Source organism: Ambystoma mexicanum, chromosome 7q, assembly GCF_040938575.1.
Source record: "Ambystoma mexicanum isolate Mex_15411 chromosome 7q, UKY_AmexF1_1, whole genome shotgun sequence".
Lineage (NCBI taxonomy): Eukaryota > Metazoa > Chordata > Amphibia > Caudata > Ambystomatidae > Ambystoma > Ambystoma mexicanum.
The window spans coordinates 914,894,494-914,913,858 of record NC_090941.1 but is presented as its reverse complement, the minus strand read 5'-3'; the positions used below and the strand labels follow the sequence as shown (position 1 = coordinate 914,913,858).

Sequence of the window (19,365 nt, the reverse complement as noted above, 5' to 3'; positions counted from 1 at the left end):
AAGGCGAGGGGAACCTTTCTTCGACGTTATGAGGTAGGTTGAAGCGTTTTGTAACGGAAGGCCCTACCCCCCCCCTCCCCCCCACCGCTCTGGGGTACCTCAAGAAACCCTAGAGTTCTGTATGGACAAAATGGAGAGGTTTATGGAGACTCAGAACCTTCCAACACCCAAGAGATCAAGAGAGGGACCTCAGGAGGCTCCCAGGGCCAAGTACCCTAGGCTGTTTGATCCCCCAACCCCCCCCCCAAGAGTATGTATATTTATATGACCACACTGGAGAGGACCCCCACTTTCAGGAGGATGATGAATTCTTAGGCAATGAAGGGGAACAAAACCTAGAGGAGGAAGGTTTTGAAGATAACCCGGATATGGGTGATGGGGGGGGGGGCTTCGGAGAAGACCCAGAAGAGGGCGCTTCACAGCCCTGGCAGTCCCCATCAGCGTTTTCAGACCCTGACGCCCTAAACCTGTCCGCCCCCAAAGCCCCCTCAAGGACTCACCTATTAGGAATACGTCACCTATAGACGATCAACCTACCTTTAATGCACTACTACGCAAGGCAGCAGCGCATTTCGAAATCGAGACCGGGCAAACTTCTCCTGACATCGACTTTGTAGAAAAGATCATTAAGGAGAAACCCTCTGTCAGCCAAACCATTCCCCTTCTCGCTTCAGTAAAGAGACAAATTATTCCTTCTCTATCTACACCCGCGTTGATCAAAGGGGTCAACCCGAGGATAGAAAAAATATTTAGTCCTTCCCCATCAGACCCATTATACATCAAGGGCCACTCTGTACCAGACTCCTTAGTGGTGACAAATGCAAGGAAAAGAGCAGGGGTCCTGCTGTCAACTAGTGAGGCACCACCAGATAAAGAGGGTAAAAAGCTGTATGCCCTAGGAAAGAGGATTACAGCCTCTGCTGCTTTTTCCGCAAGAATTGCCAACAACAACTTTGTTGGCAAGTTACGCACATGCACAGTGGAGCAAACTACGTAAGGACATTGAGGAGGTACCAGAACCCCTACATACTCGACTTCTAGCCACGGTGACTGAAGGTACCTTAGTCAACCAAAGCATCATTAAAAATACTCTGGATGCTGCAGAAACGGCTGGCCGTTCCCTAGTCCAAGGAATCCTCCTCAAACGCCATGTATGGCGACGTAATTCAGGCTTTAAACCTGAAACGCAAGCATCTCTAATTAACAAACCTATAGAAGATGCCAACCTCTTTGGTAAGGCGGTGGATGAGGCACTAGAGACAGCAAAGAAGGAATTTGACACCATCAAAAACCTAGACCAAATTTCAAGGAATCCCAACAAACGCAGTTATGGCAACAAACGCTTTTTTTGAGGCCAACACCAGCAGCAACAATACTCTGCAGTTAACTGGTCCTCTAACCAAGGCACCAGTGGACAATACAACCAATGAGGACAACGTTGTGGCAAGGGAAGAGGTCGGGGTCCCACTCCTAGAGGTTCCCAAGCCACGAACACCAAATGACTCAAAGATTCGGGTTCCCTCCCATGCATCGCTGGTCGGGGGCCGGTTAACATCCTTCCTTCCAGCATGGGAGGGTATAACATCAGACCGCTGGGTACTATCAACCATAGCCCGCGGTTGCTGTATAGAATTCAACAGTTCCCCTACGTACAGACCCCCAAGGGGACGACGCATGTCACCAGAACACCTCGCCATCCTTCTTCAAGAAGTGGACCAACTACTAGAAAAAGGGGCTATAGAGGTCGTGCCTCTAGCTCAGGTAACAGAAGGTATTTATTCAGTGTACTTCCTTGTGCCCAAAAAGGACTTAACCATGCGCCCTGTACTAGATCTGCGCCCAGCGAACAAATATGTCAAACTTCAAAAGTTTCGTATGGTGATTCTACAGGAGGTAATCCCCCTGCTTTCACAGGGAGATTACATGACAACACTGGAAATGAAAGATGCATACTTTCATATTTTAATGTTGCCAGCGCGCAGGAAATACCTCAGGTTCATGATAGAGGGCAAACACTTGACTTGACTTGTCAAACACTACCAGTTCAGAGTGCTACCCTTCGGCATAGCATCAGCGCCGAGAGTATTCACGATGGTACTGGCAGTGGCAGCGGCCCACCTGCGCAGGTGGTCCATCCCAGTATACCCTTACCTCGACGATTGGCTCATAACAGGGGATTCTTAAGAAACATGCTTCTCAAATACCCAAAAGACTGTAGACCTTTTGTTTCAACTGGGCTTCTCCATCAACGAGAAGAAGTCCAGTTTAGACCCCAGCCAGATCAAACAATTCCTAGGGGCTCTAATTCGAACAAAGGACGGCCTCGTCTTCCCCTCCGAGAGGGTCCAAAACATGCTGTTTCAAATCCCTCAATATGTGGGCGGTCGAGAGGTGACGGTACGCAAAACAATGCGCTTACTGGGAATGATGGCGTATTTATTTGGTACCTCACGCGCGCCTGCGCATGCGCCCAATGCAAGAGTGGCTCAACAAGTGGTGTCAAGCCAGCGGACAATGGGACGATCAAGTGGTGGTCTCGCAGGCCTTGGTTCTCTCACTACGGTGGTGGTCGAAGGAAAACCTGGTAATAGGGAAACCATTTTCCACCCCTGCAGTGGAAGCCACTCTAACCACAGACGCATCCCTCACAGGATGGGGGGGGCTCACCTATCCCATCAGACTACTCAGAGTTTGGACTCCGAGCATAGCATCCAAGCATATAAACTTACTGGAGCTACTAGCTGTGTTCAAGGCACTGAAAGCCGTCCAGGCACACCTACAAGGGAAGTCAGTGATGGTCCTCACGGACAGCACCACAGCCATGTACTACCTCAACAAGCAAGGGGGCACTCACTCTCCAGGACTGTCCAAGCTGTCCCACAACAACTGGAAGTGGGCTCTCAAACACATGTTCCTACTGTCACAACATGTACCAGGGGAACTCAATCTGCTAGCAGACGAACTCAGCAGAGACTTCCCTCTGCGCTCGGAGTACGAATGGCGGTTACACAAAGACATCATCTTCAACGTCTTCACACAATGGGGATTCCCAGAAATATATCTGTTCGCAACTCTGGAGAACTCCCAATGCCAAGATTACGCCTCCGGGTACCCCCAGAACCAATCCAAGGGGAACGGTCTATCGATACCATGGTCAGGGAAATTTGTTTACACTTCCCCCCCACCCCTCCAACTCCCGTTCTCAACAAGTTAGAGCACAAGATGCACCAAGAACAAGTCGCCATGATACTGGTGGCCCCTATGTGGGCCAGACAGCCTTGGTTTGCTCACATGATGGAGATGTCCCTATCTCCTCCAGTGAAACTTTCTTGCCCGTACAACATGTTGTCTCAGGGCAAGGGCAGGACACTGCATCCATGCCCTCAGACCATGAACTTAGCAGCCTGGCTCCTGAGATCATAGAATTTGGACATTTACAACTCCCGCAGAGATGCATGGACATTCTCAGGGAGGCAAGAAAGCCTAACACTTGTCACTGTTATTCTAGCAAATGGAAAAGATTTGTCATCTGGTGTAGGGGGAAGGAGCATCAACCCGGTTGACTGCTCTCCCACACAAATTGTCCTGTACCTGACTCACCTACTAGATTCAGGCTTGGTGTTTAACTCTATTAAAGTCCATTTAGCTGCACGTTCCGCATACACCACTTCCAAAATTAAAGTGTCATGGTGGAAAGTCCCAGTTATTAAAGCCTTCATGGAAGGAGTGAAGAGGATCCCCTCTCCCATAGCTAATCCCGCTCCCGGATGGGACCTAAATGTGATACTAACCAGGCTCATGAGGTCTCCCTTTGAACCCATGCACAAATCAACACTTAAAGACATCACTCTTAAGATTGCTCTTCTTATAGCGATCACCTCCATTAGGAGAGTAAGTGAACTACAAGCGCTCTCTGTACTAGACCCCTTTGTAACAGTTCACAAGGATAAGGTGGTTCTACGCACACATCCTAGGTTTGCGCCAAAATTTATCTCTAAATTCCATGTCAACCAATCAATAGAACTATCAACGTTCTTTCAAAATCCTTCAGACTTAGGGGTGAAGAGCCTGCATACACTGGATGTTCGCAGAGCCGTGATGTTTTATATGGAAAGAATTAGACCATTGAGAAAGACTAATCAGTTCTTTGTCTCGGTGGCAGCAGGAAGAGAAGGAGATGCAGTTTCAAAATCCACTATTTCTAGATGGATTGTACAATGCATCTCTGTTTCTCTCTTGCTAAGAGAGAACTACCCTTCAAGCCAAGAGCACACTCCACTCGAGCTTCCATAGCTTTCATTGCAAATGTCCCTCTTGAGTCCATTTGCAAAGCGGCAACCTGGAGTTCTGTTCACACCTTTACAAAACACTACTGTCTAGATGCCCACTCTAGAGCTGATTCCCAGGTGGGACAAGCAGTATTAAGACATCTTTTTTTCTACTGTTTCTTCTCACAACCCACCTCCAACTCTGGGTACTGCTCGCTAGTCTATGCACAACATGTGATTCTAAGCAGATTAACAAACATCAGAAGACAATGCATTACTTACCGTAAAAGCATTTCGAGGGGATTGGGTCCTCCGACGCATTCCATATCTATGACTGTAATCCCCACAGCTGTGCTGCTTCGGAAAATTTTCTGCGTCGATGCGCCGTCCTTGAGGTCCTCCGCCGACGTCACCCGATGTGATAAGTAGGACGCACGATACCCGTAGCCTCAGTTCTGTTTTTTCTGCGAACATGTTCGCTTCGTAAATCTCAGTGCGCCTCGACTCTTTGGAGTTTCTGTTGTTCATCTCGTTTCTTTGAAGCTGTTTGTGTACGATTTCTTCGTGAAGATGTCTACCTCGTCTTCCATACCGCGTCCGGGCTTTAAGGAGTGCGGGGACTGAGGGTCCAAGATGTCGGTCACAGACTCGCACGACGCCTGCCTCGGGGAGGCCCATGACACGGATGGCTGTGTCGATTGCCAGTTGGTCACGTCGAAAGCCTTGCGGGAGCGCAAGAAGTTATCGGTAGGTAAGGTCTCCAAGCCCAGGAAGTCGAGGTCTGCGGGGCTTTCGACGGACGACTTGAGGGGCGACTCGCCGTGTCGTCGTCGGAAGTCCAGTAGGTCTCGGTCTCGCCACTCCTCTGCCTCTTCGAGGCACTCCCGGAAGCGCCGTCATCGGTCGCCTTCCCCGTCCCCATCCGAGGACTCCGCCCGTCGGCGGGTTGCTTACCCCACCAAGCATACGACACCGGAGGAATGGGCTTCCTTCGGGAAGAAAATGTTGGCGATTCTCAAATCGCAGGGCACAGGTCCGTCCAAGTCTCCGAGTGGGGTCAGTCGTGATCAGCCGAGCGACGCCGCTCGCACGCCTTTGGGCTCGGGTGGTCGTCACGGTTTGTGGGAAAGGTCCCACTTGAACAAGTGGAATTGTTCTCGGCATGCCCCGTCCAGGTCCCGGTCCTCAACGCGCTTGAGACCGCGTGAACCTGTGAAGTCTTCGAGGAAGACATCGACGCCTGTGGCGCCGAGGTCGTCGACGGACTCTCTCGAGGCTCCGCCTCCAAAGAAGTAGTCGGCGCCCAGGATGTCGAGGGACACGTTCGGGGCTCCGCCTTTGAGGCCTGTCTCAACGCTGTCGGTGCCGTGTCTGTTGTCTAAACCGATTCACTCGACGCCTTTCGGGGTTGTGTCGACGGGGGTACCCCGTGGCTCGGGGGAACCACCTAGGAAGGCTCTGGCCAAGGTCAAGCATGGCTTTGGTTCCAGTTCTGTGCCTTCTTACCGCCATCTGGAATTCATTTCAGAGGTGGATGAGGGCTCTGATGATGGCATGGTGCCTGACACAGTGCCTGACGAGATTCTCTAGGGCCATAGCCAGTTTGAGGACCTGAGGCAGTCCCTGCATGATGCTAGTGGGCTGGACACCTCTCCAGAGGTGAAGTTTTGTAGGCCTGAGCCTTTCACTCATGCCGATTCTTCGTACCGGCGACTTATGTCACGGGTCTCTGAATACTTAGGATGGTCTGCTCCTCCAGGGGAGTTTGTTCAGGATGACCTTACGGATATCCTCGACATTGGTCCACCAACTGACCCGGTACTGCCATTCCATATGGCTCTGCAAGGAAGGGTGGCAGCGGCTTGGACTGCTCCGGAGAGTCTCCCGGCAGTGAGCTAGTCTTTGCTGCGAAAATACCGCCCAGCCAGTAGTGACCCCTGCTACTTGTCCAAGCACCCTGCTCCGGAGAGTTTGGTGGTGCAGGCAGCTACGGCCCTGGCAAAGCAGGCGTCGTACCCTACCATCCCTCCTGATGGGGACGACAAGCGTTTTGACGGCTGGGCGAAGAAACTGTTTTCTGCAGAGCGTATGGCGTTTCAGGCGGCCAACTCATTTGTGCCTTGTCTCGTTTCACTCACACTCTGTGGAACTGTTTCCTTGGCGGCTGAACATATTCCCGAAGGGGGTGAATGGGATGGTTTGCTTGCCATGGTTCAGGATGGCAAGGATGCGATGTGTGAGGCCATTCAGTCGGATTTGGACATGGCAGATTGCGTCAGCCGGTCCATGGCGGCGAACTCCGTGATGCGCAGGTTTGCGTGGTTGTGGAAGTTGAGGGTTTGCTCCTGATGTGCAGGCCCGGCTCCTCAACGTGCCCTTTGACGGGAACATCTTTTTGGCAGCAAGGCCCCCGAGCGCCTTGAGAGGTTGCAGACCTCCAAAGCTGCAGCAAAGTCGTTGGGCGCTGCAGTTCGACAACCTGCGCCTTTTCGTTCTAGGGGACAGCAATGGAGGGAAGGTTCCTTTCGTTATTACTCATCCTTTGGTAAAGCGAGAGGAGCTGCCAGTCAAAGGGGCCACCGTAGGAGTGCCAGAGGTGGAAAACAAGGTACTCGAGGTGCCAAGGCCGCTCGGGCTGTTGCCTCTTTGCCATCAGGCAACGCTGCACCCGCTTCAGCTCAGTCATGAGGCCATGTCCAATGGTTCGCCGGTTGGGGGAAGGCTGGCGCAGCATCTTGCAGAGTGATGCGCCATTACTTCAGATGTGTGGGTTGTGGAGATCATAACCCACGCTACGGTCTTCCTTTCCGGCAGAGGCCTCAAGACAATCCACCGGGGAATCTCTTTGAAGAATCCGGATCCGCTCCTTGCGCAGGAAATTCAATCCCTGCTGGAGAAAGGCGCCATAGAACTGGTGCCTGTAGCGGAGAGGAACAAGGGATGGTATTCTCCCTTTTTTTTTTTCTTCAAGAAAGACGGGGGATTGAGACCCATCATGGACTTGCGCGGTTTGAAAAAACTCCTCAGGAAGGACAAGTTCAAGATGGTTACCCTCTCTCTCTCAAGTCCTCCAGGTTGGTGTCTCCCAACCTCAAGGACGCTTATTTTCATGTGCCGATCCATCCAAAGCACAAGAAGTACCTGAGGTTGGCGACTCGCACTTTCACTGCCGTTCGGATTGACCTCCGCCCCGAGCGTCTTCACCAAGCTCATGTTAGTGGTGGCATGGCATCTCAGGAAAGGGGGGATTCACGTCTTCCCCTACCTGGACGATTGGTTGATGAGGGCGCGCTCTCCCGAGCAAGTCCTGGATCATCTGTCAGTCACCTGCCACTCCCTCCACAAGCTGGGCTTCTCCCTCAACTTCAAGAAGTCCCATTTGACACCAACTCAGAGGCTCCAGTACATTGGGGCAGTGCTCGACACGTCCCTGGGGCAGTGTTTTCCTTCCCAGATGAGGGTTCATCACATTCAGCAGATGGTGCACAAGTTTCAACTTGCCCAGACTCTCCCACCGTTCGAGTTCTTGAGACTGCTCGGCCTCATGGCATCCTGCATTCTTCTGGTGCCAGAGGCCAGGTTGCGGATAAGATCTTTGCAATGGGCACTCAAGCTCCAGTGGTCTCAGTCCTCTGGCAGGATGTCGGACCCTGTTCAGGTACCGTCTTCGGTTGCCCAGGACCTTCTGTGGTGGGCCGACGAAGGCAATCTGATGAGGGGGGGCTCCATTTTGGCTGCCCTGGCCGGAGGTGACGATCATGACGGACGCATCCCTCACGGGATGGGGAGCTCATGCCAAGGAGTTGAGTCAGCAGTCGTTGGTCTCGGTCGGAGTCCAGACTCCATATCAATCTGTTGGAGCTGAGGGCCGTCAGGCTAGCCCTGAAGGCTTTTCTGCCGACTGTGCGAGGAAAGAATGTTCAGATCCTGACGGACAACATGGTTGCCATGCACTACCTCAACAAAAAGGGGGGGCAGGGTCGCTTCCTCTGTGCAGGGAGGCGATGCAGCTCTGTTTCTGGGCAATCCAGCAGGAAGTTTCGATCTCAGCAGTTCATCTGGCAGGAGACGAAAACGAGACAGCGGACGCTCTGAGCAGATCGAGCGCGATCTCTCGCGAGTGGGAGTTGGCTCAGGAGATTCTCCTGGAGATCTTCGCCCTTTGGGGGACCCCTCAAGTGTGAACCGGAAGTGCGAGAGGTTCTGCTCGTGGGAATTTCCTCCAAACGGAGCCTTAGGAGACGCATTCATGGTGGAGTGGTCATTCCCACTGCTGTATACGTTTCTTCCAATCCCCGTCATCCCGCAAGTACTGCGGAGGTTCGGTTCCTGGATGATCCTCATTGCTCCGGCGTGGGCCCGGAGGACGTGGTACCCGGACCTTCTCGACTTGTCCATCTGTCCTCCACGTAGTCTTCCCTACCAAGACGATCTGCTCTCACGGGAGGGGGGGGGGGGGGTCAGGTTCTCCATCCAGGGGTCAGGTCCCTCAACCTTAATGCTTGGTTTCTGAAAGGTTGAGGTATAAGGATTGGGACCTCCCTGAAGACATGATGGAGGTGTTGGTTTCGCCCAAAAGGCCCGCAACAAAGTCCCTGTACCGTTGCCGTTGGAGTAAGTTCTGCGACTGGTGCAGGGTTAAGAATGTGGATCCTTTTGCATGTGTGAATCCCATGGTTCTGTCTTTTTTGCTTTCTTTGGCCCACAGAGGCCTTCAAGTGGGTATCATTAAAGGCTACCTGGCGGCGCTGTCCATATTTAAGCGCTCATCTGAAGAGTGTTCCCGTTTTAAAATTCCTTCAATTTCTCAGTTTCTGAAAGGGCTAATGTGTTCCCTCCGTCACCTTTCCAGGTGCCCGGTTTGGATTTCAACCTTGTTCTCAAGTTTCTGGTGGGTGCTCCGTTTGAGCCTTTGCATTCATGCCCTTTGAGACTGTTGACTCTGGAAACTGTATTTTTATTTACGGTCACCTCTGCTCGCAGAGTGAGTGAGTGAGTTACAGGCACTTTCAGTTAAACCACCCTTCACTGTGTTTCATAAGGACAGGCTTGTCCTTAGAGGTCGTCCTTTTCTTCCGAAGGTGGTGTCGGAATTTCATTTGTCAGAAGGTTGTTCTTCCAGCATTTTATCCTCCTCCACATCCTGGGAAGGAAGAGGAGAGGCTCCAAAGGCTTGATCCTAGGAGAGCGTTAAGCTTTTATATTTCATGTATGTCCCGGGTCAGAGTGGATGATCAGCTCTTTATTGGTTACGCTGGAAAGCGTTTGGCACAGGCTGTGACGAAACAGACTTTGTCTCGCTGGATTATTTTGGCTATCTGAGTGTTACCGCTTGGCGGGTAAGGACCCCCCGGTCAGCTTATGGGCCCATCTACCAGGGGGTATGGCTGCCTCTACTGCCCTACACAGGGGTGTTCCTATTCGCAACTTCTGTGATTCAGCTACCTGGGCTTCGGTACATAATTTTGTACGTCACTATTCCCTCGATTCCATCCGGGGGCAGGATCTGGCCTTTGGCAAGGCGGTCCTTTACTCCGCAATTTGATTGGGCATGCTACATTTCTGTTTTCTAAATTCTCTTACCACCTCCTTGCATTGGTACTGCTTTGGGAGTCTGTCATAGATATGGAATACGTCGGAGGACCCAATCCCCTCGAAGAACAAGTTACTCTCTTACCTGGTAACGTTCTTTCGATGGGATGGTCCGACGACATATTCCATATTGCTCCCTCCCTACCTTCCCCGCTACAGAATTTCTTATGTGATTGCAGCTTACGTTTCCGCAAGGCTTTGTGTGTCAGACTGGTGGCACACGTTCTGGGAAAAAACTACAACTACAACTGAGGCTACGGGCGTCGTGCGTCCTACTTATCACATTGGGTGCCGTCGGAGGAGGTCCACGAGGACGGTGCATCGATGCAGACGCTGAAAATTTTCCAAAGCAGCACAGCTGTGGTGATTACTGTCATAGATATGTAATACGTCGTCGGACCATCCATCGAAAGAAGGTTACCAGGTAAGAGAGTAGCTTGTTCTTCGAAGGAATTGTGTCCTCCGACATACTCCTTATCTTTAATATATCTCCCAGCTTGCTGGCCTCTGAAAATTTTTTCAGTAGAGGGCGCTGCGCGCCGATGTCCCTCGAGCCGATGTCCCTCGACAGCCTCCGTATCGGCGCCAACGTCATCACGCGTATAAATAGACTCGCGCAGCGTCCGTTGCTCTGTTCCGTTTTTCCACGCTTCGTGGGGCCATGGAATATCGTTGCTCAGTTCTTCAGTCAAATATACTTCATATTCCTCGTGAACACCGACTCGTACTCGGTGGCTTCCTCACCCGAACCGACGACTCCTCGGTCCGGCTTCAAAAAATGTCGAGACTGGAAAGAAAATGTTGTTCACAGATCCTCACAGGATCTGTTTGTGGTGCCTTGGAATCGAGCACCATTGTTCGGAGTGCGAGGACTGCATGTCCATGACGGCGAAAGCCTTGAGGGAGCGTAAGGGGAAGCTCGAGGGAGATAAGGCAGTTAAAACTTCTTCGAAAGTTTCCTCGGCAGAATCGAGACATTTGTCTCCTCGCCATCACAAAAGACATTCTCGTTCTAGGTCTCGAAGCAGTTCCCATCACTCTTCGAGATCTAAGCATTGAAAAAAGAGAGGTCGAAGATCCCCTTCCTCGTCTTCCGTTTCCCCAAAAAGGGTCTCCTGCCCCACAAAACATAGCTCTCAAGCTGAGTGGGAGGAATTCAGGAAGATGCTGCTGAGCGTCTTCGTGAAAGCGGCCTCGACCCCCTCGAAGACTGCTGAGGGTGATACCCTGGGTGAAAGACCCAAACAATCAAAACGCCACGAGTCGTAGCACCTGGCGAAAGAAGCCACTCGAGAGCGTCACAAACCCTCGAGTAAAGGCAAGGTCGCGTCTTCGCCGTCGTCGAAGATCCCTTTGACGCATAGATCGGCGTCTTCGATGCTGTTATCGAAGGGTTCTTCGACGCACAGGTCAGTCGAGTCGACGCCGTCTTAGACGTCGAGAAAGGACAAACCCACGACCACCTCACAGCCAGTGGTCATACCCAGTGCCTCGATCACGAGAATGTCGACAACCTCGAGTAGAATTCCGATGCGCTCGAGTTCATCGAGGCCTCTACCACCTTTCTCAACGCCTTTTTCGATGGCTTCGAAGCCTTTAGCGTCCATGTCAACGACGTCGACGTTTTCTCAACCAATTATGACGAATTTGGCCCCTTCTGCTGTGGAAATGGGATTTATACCATTTTCAAGACCTGATCACTCCAGAGTCTTATCTATTTATGAAGGGGAGGATTCGGATCAGGAAAGACCTTTTGAGTTGCAGGGATCTGCAACTCCTGTACCAGAGGAATTTACCTCTGAGGAAGGTAGGTTGAAAGACCTCCAAGAATCCTTACAGGAAGCAAGTGGGTTGGACACTTCCCCAATATGCCAGAGCAGACCCAGGGGAACATGCTGACACCCCTTATAGAACATTGATGGCAAGGATAATAGTTGATGGGGTGGTCCACACCCTGACCTGCTTTTCAGCAAGACCACCTCCGACATCTTGGTCAAAGGTCCACAGGAGGATCCTGTGGTGCCCATTTCATGCGGCATTACAAAGGAGAATATTGGCAAACTGGGTAACACCTGAGGTAATCCCGGCGGTTCACCAAAAATTATCAGCTAAATATAGGGTGTCTTCTGCTGACCCTGAATATTTATCCAAACACCCAACTCCGGAGAGTCTGGTTGTCCAGGCAGCTACTTCATCAGGTAGTAAATCGGAGGGAGAAGAAAGGAAAGCGTTCCTAAACATCATCAAGGATGGTAAGAACGCTATGTGCGAATCCCTTCAAAATGGCATCGATTCTGCTGACAGCATCAGCAGGGTCATGGCGGCAACTACAACAACCCAGAGATTTGCTTGGTTGCGAAAGTCTGGTTTTGCTCCAGATGTGCAGAGCAGACTTTTTAATATGCCCTTTGATGGCTCTTCTTTGTTTGGTAAGAAGACGGATGATAGTTTAGAAAAACTACAAACATCAAAGGCAGCAGCAAAATCCCTGGGAGCTGCAATCCGTCAGACACCATATCGCCCCTCAGGAACCTCTTGGAGAGGTAAGTCCTTTCGCTTCTATTCCGCATTCGGAAGAGGCAGAGGACAGCCGGTTCAAAGGGGTCCGAAAAAATTCACCCGAGGTGGACGAGGTAAAAATACAAAAGCCGCAGCAGCAGGTGCCTCTTTACCCTCGACATCTGCATCAGCCGCCTCCAAACCGCTCTGAGGACTCTACTCACAAGACACCAGTAGGGGGCAGGTTAACTCAACATCTGACGGAATGGCAGGTTATTACGTCAGATGCTTGTGCATTGGAGACAGTTGCCCAAGGTTACTGCCTGCCTTTTCTACGCATCCCTCAGTCATCCCCCGTGGAACAGCTCTCTGAAAGTTCCAGATCCGCTCCTCTTGCAGGAAATTGTAGACCTGCTAGAGAACGGTGCCATAGAACCGGTACCTGTAGCGGAGAGGAACAAGGGCTGTTACTCCCCCTACTTTCTCATACCAAAGAAAGACGGAGGACTGAGACCTATCTTGGATTTACGAGAATTGAACAAGTTCCTCAGGAAGGACAAGTTCAAGATGGTAACTCTCTCTCAGATCCTTCATGCCCTCCAGCTCCCGGACTGGCTGGTATCTCTGGATCTCCAGGATGCTTATTTCCATGTGCCAATCCATCTTAAACACAGGAAATACCTGATGTTCGCAATTGGCGGCTCTCATTATCAATTTCGAGTTCTGCAATTTGGGCTGACCTCCGCCCCGAGCGTCTTCACCAAGCTAATGTCGGTAGTGGCTGCAAGTCTAAGGAGGGAAGGGATTCACGTCTACCCTTACCTGGACGATTGGCTGATCAGAGCTGTATCTCCGGAACAAGCTCAGATTCAGCTAGATTGTCTGCCACTTCCTTCACAAACTGGGCTTCTCCCTCAATTTAAAGAAGTCACAGATTATACCATCACAGAGACTCCAGTTCATTGGAGCGGTCCTGGACACTTCCCTGGGAAAAGCCTCGCCACCCGAGGTGAGGACTCAAGATATTCTGCAGATGGTCACCAAGTTTCAAAATGCCAAACGTCTCCCAGACTTTGACTTTTTGAGGTTGATAGGCCTCATGGCATCCTGCATCTTCCTTGTGCCAGAGGCTCGCCTGAGAATGAGATCTCTTCGGTGGGCACTGAACTCACTGGTCACAATTCTCAGGGAGAATGACAGACCGCCCTCAGGTTCTGGACAAGGTGGCTCGAGACCTTCAGTGGTGGGCCTGCCAGAAAAACATCTTGAAGGGAGAACTGTTTTGGCAACAATAGCTGGAGATAACGGTAGTCACAGATGCCTCACTCTCGGGGTGGGGAGCCCATACCAACGACTTGACCATCAGCGGTCGTTGGTCTACATCGGAGTCCAGACTACATATCAACCTGTTAGAGCTGAGAGCAATCAGACTAGCGCTGAAAGCTTTTCTGCCATCTGTACAGGGGAAAAATGTCCTGATCATGACGGACAACACAGTGGCCATGCACTACCTCAACAAAAGAGGAGGCGTAGGATCACTGCCACTGTGCAGAGAGGCAATGCAGCTCTGGTTTTGGGCAATTCAAGAAGGAATCTCCATCGGCAGTTCACCTAGCTGGATAGAAGAACTTGATGGCGGACGCTCTGAGCAGGCAGGGCACAGTCTCCCATGAGTGTGAACTTGCTGAGGAAGTCCTTCAGGAGATCTTCGCTGTTTGGGGAACCTCTCAGGTGGATCTGTTCGCCACCAGTACCAACAGGAAGTGCAATCTGTTTTGTTCAAGGGAATTTCCCCCAAGAGGATCTCTAGGGGACACGTTCGTAGTGGACTGGGAGTTTCCACTCCTGTACGCGTTTCCACCAGTCCCTGTTATTCCTCAAATGATCAGGAGGTTGAGAAGATTCCGGAGGACCATGATCCTAATTACCCCAGACTGGGCCAGGAGAACGTGGTACCCGGTCCTTCTGGACATGTCCATCTGCCCTCCAATTCGTCTTCCACTCAAGGAGAATTTTCTCTCACAGACGGGAGGCCAGGTTCTCCATCCAGACATGAGAACCCTCAACCTTCACGCCTGGCTTCTGAAAGGTTGAGATACAAGGATTGGGACCTCCCTGATGATGTCATGGAGGTGTTGCTTTCGGCCAGAAGGCCAGCAACAAAGTCTTTATACCGCTGCCGTTGAAACAAATTTTGCAGCTGGTGTAGAGAAGAGAATATTGACCCCTTTTCATGTGGTACACCAACAGTGTTATCCTTTCTACTCTACTTGGCAAATTCAGGCCTTCAAGTTGGCACTATCGAGGGCTATCTCGCAGCGCTATCAATCTTCAAGCGCACTGCAGAGGAGCCATCGTATTTCAAATTACCCTTAGTAATACAATTTCTAAAGGGATTAACTGATGTCTACCCTCCAAGACCGTTCCAGGTTCCTTTATGGGACTTAAATTTAGTCTTAAATTTCCTGATGGGTACTCCTTTCGAACCACTCCACTCTTGTTCGCTAAGATTTCTCACCCTTAAAACTCTCTTATTAGTGGCTTTAACATCTGCTAGAAGGGTGAGCGAATTAAAAGCTCTATCTTGTAAACCCCCTCATACAATTTTTCATAAAGACAAAGTTGTCCTACAGGTGAAGCCTAATTTCCTCCCAAAGGTGGTTTCTGAATTCCACATCACTCGGAAAATTACCTTACTTCCGCCTCCCCATCCGGGGAAAGAGGAAGAAAGGCTACATAGGCTGGACTCAAGGCGGGCTTTGAGCTTTTACATCAGCAGACTTGCTAGGATTAGACAAGCAGACCAACTGTTCGTAGGTTACTCGGGACACAAGTTGGGACTACCGATAATAAAACAAACCATTTCCAGATTATTTTGGCCATTCTGGAATGATACAAACTAGCAGGGAAAGAGCTTCCTCAAAATCTTAGGGCTCATTCAACCAGGGGTATTGTAGCCTCCTCGGCCCTCCAAAGAGGGGTTCCGGTTCGAGACATATGTGCGGTTGCCACATGGTAGTCCGCACATACCTTCACAAGATTTTACAACCTGGATTCCCCCTCTAGTCAAGAGACTAGGTTTGGCAAAGCCGTATTACATTCTGTTCATTCCTAAACGGAAACATGGCGTTTTACTCCCACCTCCAATTACACACCACTGCTCTGGGAATCTATCAAAGGTAAGGAATACGTCGGAGGACACAATCCCTTCGAAGAACAAGTTACTTCTTACCTGGTAACGTTCTTTCGATGGGATGTTCCTCAGACATATTCCTTATCGCCCCTCCCATCCATCCCCGCAGTAATACTTCCCTTGTGGTTGTAGCTTATGCTCCTTCAAGGTCAATAATCATTTCATGTAAAATAACTGTTAACGTCAAAACGGACGCTGCGCGAGTCTATTTATATGCGTGATGACGTTGGTGCCGATACAGAGGCTATCGAGGGACGTCGACGCGCAGCGCCCTCTACTGAAAATGTTTTCTGAGGCCAGCAAGCTGGGAGATGATCTATCAAAGATAAGGAATACGTCGGAGGAACATCCCATCGAAATAACGTTACCAGGTAAGAAGTAACTTGTTCTTCTGATGGTTGTATCTGCTTAGATTCACATCCGCCCACCCTTCCGCCTCGCTCGGATGGAAAGAACATAGACTTTCTTCTATATCTCTCTTTTCTGTACTCGCTCACGTCTAATAGGCTCACTCGGCAGAAAAAATACAAAGAGGGACCTCGACGCGTGAGGGAGTGTGGGTACACTGCACGTCACTATAGGGAGAGTGTAACAGACACGCCTTGTCGATGTCCCCTTTTCGACTACGAAAAACCAAAATGCAATACTCCGCAGTGACCACTGGATGTCGGACTATATACAGCATGTGAATCTAAGCAGATACAACCATCAGAAATGCTTTTACGGTAAGTAATGCATTGTCATTCACCATTATATTCCCTTACAATGCACTCCCTCACACTTATCATGTCCGCCTTCTTCCCCTGCACACTCTGCAGTCCACTGACAGTCGACCTGGCCTCCCCTAGCACTTCCCCTACCCTGCACTTTTTGTTACTGCACTTGCACAATCCTAATGTCACAAGGCCTAGTAGGACCGTCCTTTGTTTTTTCTTCACCCTTGTTTATTCATCCCCCACTCCTCCTGTCATGTTGCGCCTTGAAACACCTTTGTGTATGGGCACATCATAAATACCCAATAAATAAATCAATAAAAATGCATCAGTCAATAATTTAACCAGGTAAGTTATTCTGATGCAGGTAAAATTTGAACCATTCACAAATACAAATCCCTTTACTTAAAGAAGTCAAACCCTTAGATGTTATGGGGCCTAGTGCCCAAATGTCACCGGTTCCAAGACCAGGTTCTCCGAGGAAGGTATTCTCTGAAATAATGCAATAGGCTTCTGGTGGTGATTTCAGACCGTTCAAAACTATTTAAAAGTGCAATACTTATTTGTGCAAAGACCGGTAAGTTCTCCTTTTCCGGTCTCAAGGCTAGTCGAGGGGTAGGATACAGGGTCGACAACATAAGCTAAGTAAAGAGGGAGTTGGGAGACAAAGGGCTTTACACCCAATGTTATTCTAGGGGTGTTGGGGACAGAAACGGTGGCATTTACTGAACCGCCCCAACCCGATTTTCCAAGGTCACACGATGGATCTTCTGGAGGTCGCTGGGGACAATGGTCTATGTCCTTGCAGGTTCAACTGTTTCTGTTGGGTCCAACTTCAAGATGCAACACCAGAGGATGTAGAAATGTAGACTTTCACAGTACAGACCCCTTCAGGGACACTTCATGAGATGTAGGAAAGCTCGTTCAAGCGACGCTCACCCTTTGCGGGCGACGGTAGCCGGTATTCCAGTTGCGGTCACAGAAGCAGCTCCAGGACAGGTTCCCTTAATGCTAGGTAGACGACATTTCAGCACAAGATGACTTGTGACACAAGCTGATCATTACCAAAGGTTCTTGGCTTGAATGCAGAGCAGCAACGTCTCCAGCAAGGCAGCATACAAGGGAACTGGTCAGTCCACCGGGCAGTCCATGGACTCTTCAGGAGCCTCTTGGGGTATGCAACTTCGAGTAGGCATCGAGACTAGTTGACCTCACTACACCAAGGGCTAGGCCCTAAGGCTTAGCACATGGTATCTATACCACCGCATAAAATCGCATCTTGGCCGTTAGAGCACTTTTAAGATTTACTATTGTGGATATTCTATTCAAATTGTCCAGAGCCTTTGGGAGCTGCTCTTACTGTCCTTGGAACTAAATACTGGACTAGTCTTCCTGACTTTGAGTCTAAAAACAGTCTCTATCCTTTCAGAAAGGAGGGTGAAAACATACCTATTTTGACTTGCAGTTTTCTTTATCTTTATTGGCATTCACAGCTACTTTTCCTGCCTCTTTTAGAGTTTGTTCTTCACCTGTAATGCTTTTGTGTATACTTTTTTATTTAATAAACTCTTGGTGGAAGTGCATTCTTCCTTTGCCTCTTATTCTAACTGTACTTTGTTTTTGCGCTTGGAGTATTGAACACTGATGCCTCTCAGGGTTATTGTGCCTAACAAACCACATACAAATATTCTAAACTTCATAACTATGAAAATACCTGTGATTGAGAGCTATGATTTCAACTAATGTTGCCATGCAAGATATATTTTTTAATTTAAAAGTTTTGTATTTAGTGAATACATGTGAAAATGTAAGTCAAGATATTAAATGGGATACTAAAACTATACATTTTTTTATTTGTAGACCTCCTCATTCTTGGATTCTACACCATCTCCTAGCAAGACCCTCATGGAAAATCCACTAAATGTTATGTTGAACATTGTGAAACAGGAATTGAAGGAACCAATAAGTAGTCCAAAAGTCAGTAGTCCAAAAATCAAAGAGGAGCCAGAAGAAACCCCAACTGCCTGCCCAGAAGAGAACAAGCCTCTACTTACTGAAATTAAAAATGAGCCAGTCGAGTCTCCATCTGTTTAAATTAATTAAAGAAAAAATCTAATTTATTTTTTTTAAAAGCTGCTGTTGTAGAATTATGCCCATGGTGGCTAAATATAACTTTTATATGAAAGTTGAGCTTGGGCACACACCCTGGCTGTATAATTTGGTTTATAAATACATTTTTGTATTTGAATATCCTACTGCCTGCACAGTTTCATGTGTTCATTGTGTGAAATTCTGTAATTTATGCAGATAAAATATTGAATTGTATTTGTAAGATAAAATTGTACAATTTTTCACTTGTGAAACTGTAATTTATAAATAAAATATATTTTTGCTATTTATGGAGTGTAATGTTTATGCACACCATAGTACAGTTTCCTTTTTTTTTTTCAAAGAAAAATAGAATGACCGTCATTTAGTCATGTTTTGCTAAAAAGTACCTGAAGTAAGTTACTTTTAGTAAAAGGTTAAACATTGGTTCAGTTTCATTTCTAAATTCACACTAACTTCTAACATACTGACTGGCATACACACTCTGATTACAAAATACATAGGATATTATGTATGTTAACTTGAATGTGCATTTTAGTGCAGGAGTGGGAAAGGGTTCATAGCAAATTGCTTTAGTTTACACACAGTGTCATCAAAGTAGGATTGATGGACCAACATTTTTCATATTTAGTAGCAACGGTGGATTTTTAACTTTTTGGGGTAATTTGTCTTTTAAAGTAGTCTGGGCATTTTGGCCTAGTTGCAGGGAAATATAATAAAGGAGTACATTACTTTTGAGACAGTTTATTTTCCTTTTTGGGAGTTAATTAGGATAGTTAATTGATAAAATGTTAATTTATATTTGGTTAAATAAACGCAATGACATCTAATCATGCTTTGCTTATGTCTTCATTTCATGGATGGTTTGTAAGTTGGCATTCCAATGTCTGTCTGCAAACAGAATATTGTATCCCAATTAAGCTTTATTGAGAACACAGCATGGCACTATCCTACGTTAATCTACCATTATCCAAGGTAATGTTCTTGCGCC

General features: G+C 48.8%; 1 protein-coding gene across 1 annotated transcript in view; it reads left to right on the top strand.

Annotated features, from left to right (window-relative positions):
* PCF11 (PCF11 cleavage and polyadenylation factor subunit) overlaps positions 1 to 18,662 on the top strand; it is a 498,315-nt gene extending 479,653 nt beyond the window's left edge. Inside the window, exon 16 of the mRNA XM_069639870.1 lies at positions 18,126 to 18,662. Coding sequence (XP_069495971.1) covers positions 18,126 to 18,359 — 234 coding nt within the window. The 3' untranslated portion in view covers positions 18,360 to 18,662. The remainder of the gene's footprint in view (positions 1 to 18,125) is intronic.
* The last annotated feature ends 703 nt before the right edge of the window (positions 18,663 to 19,365 follow it).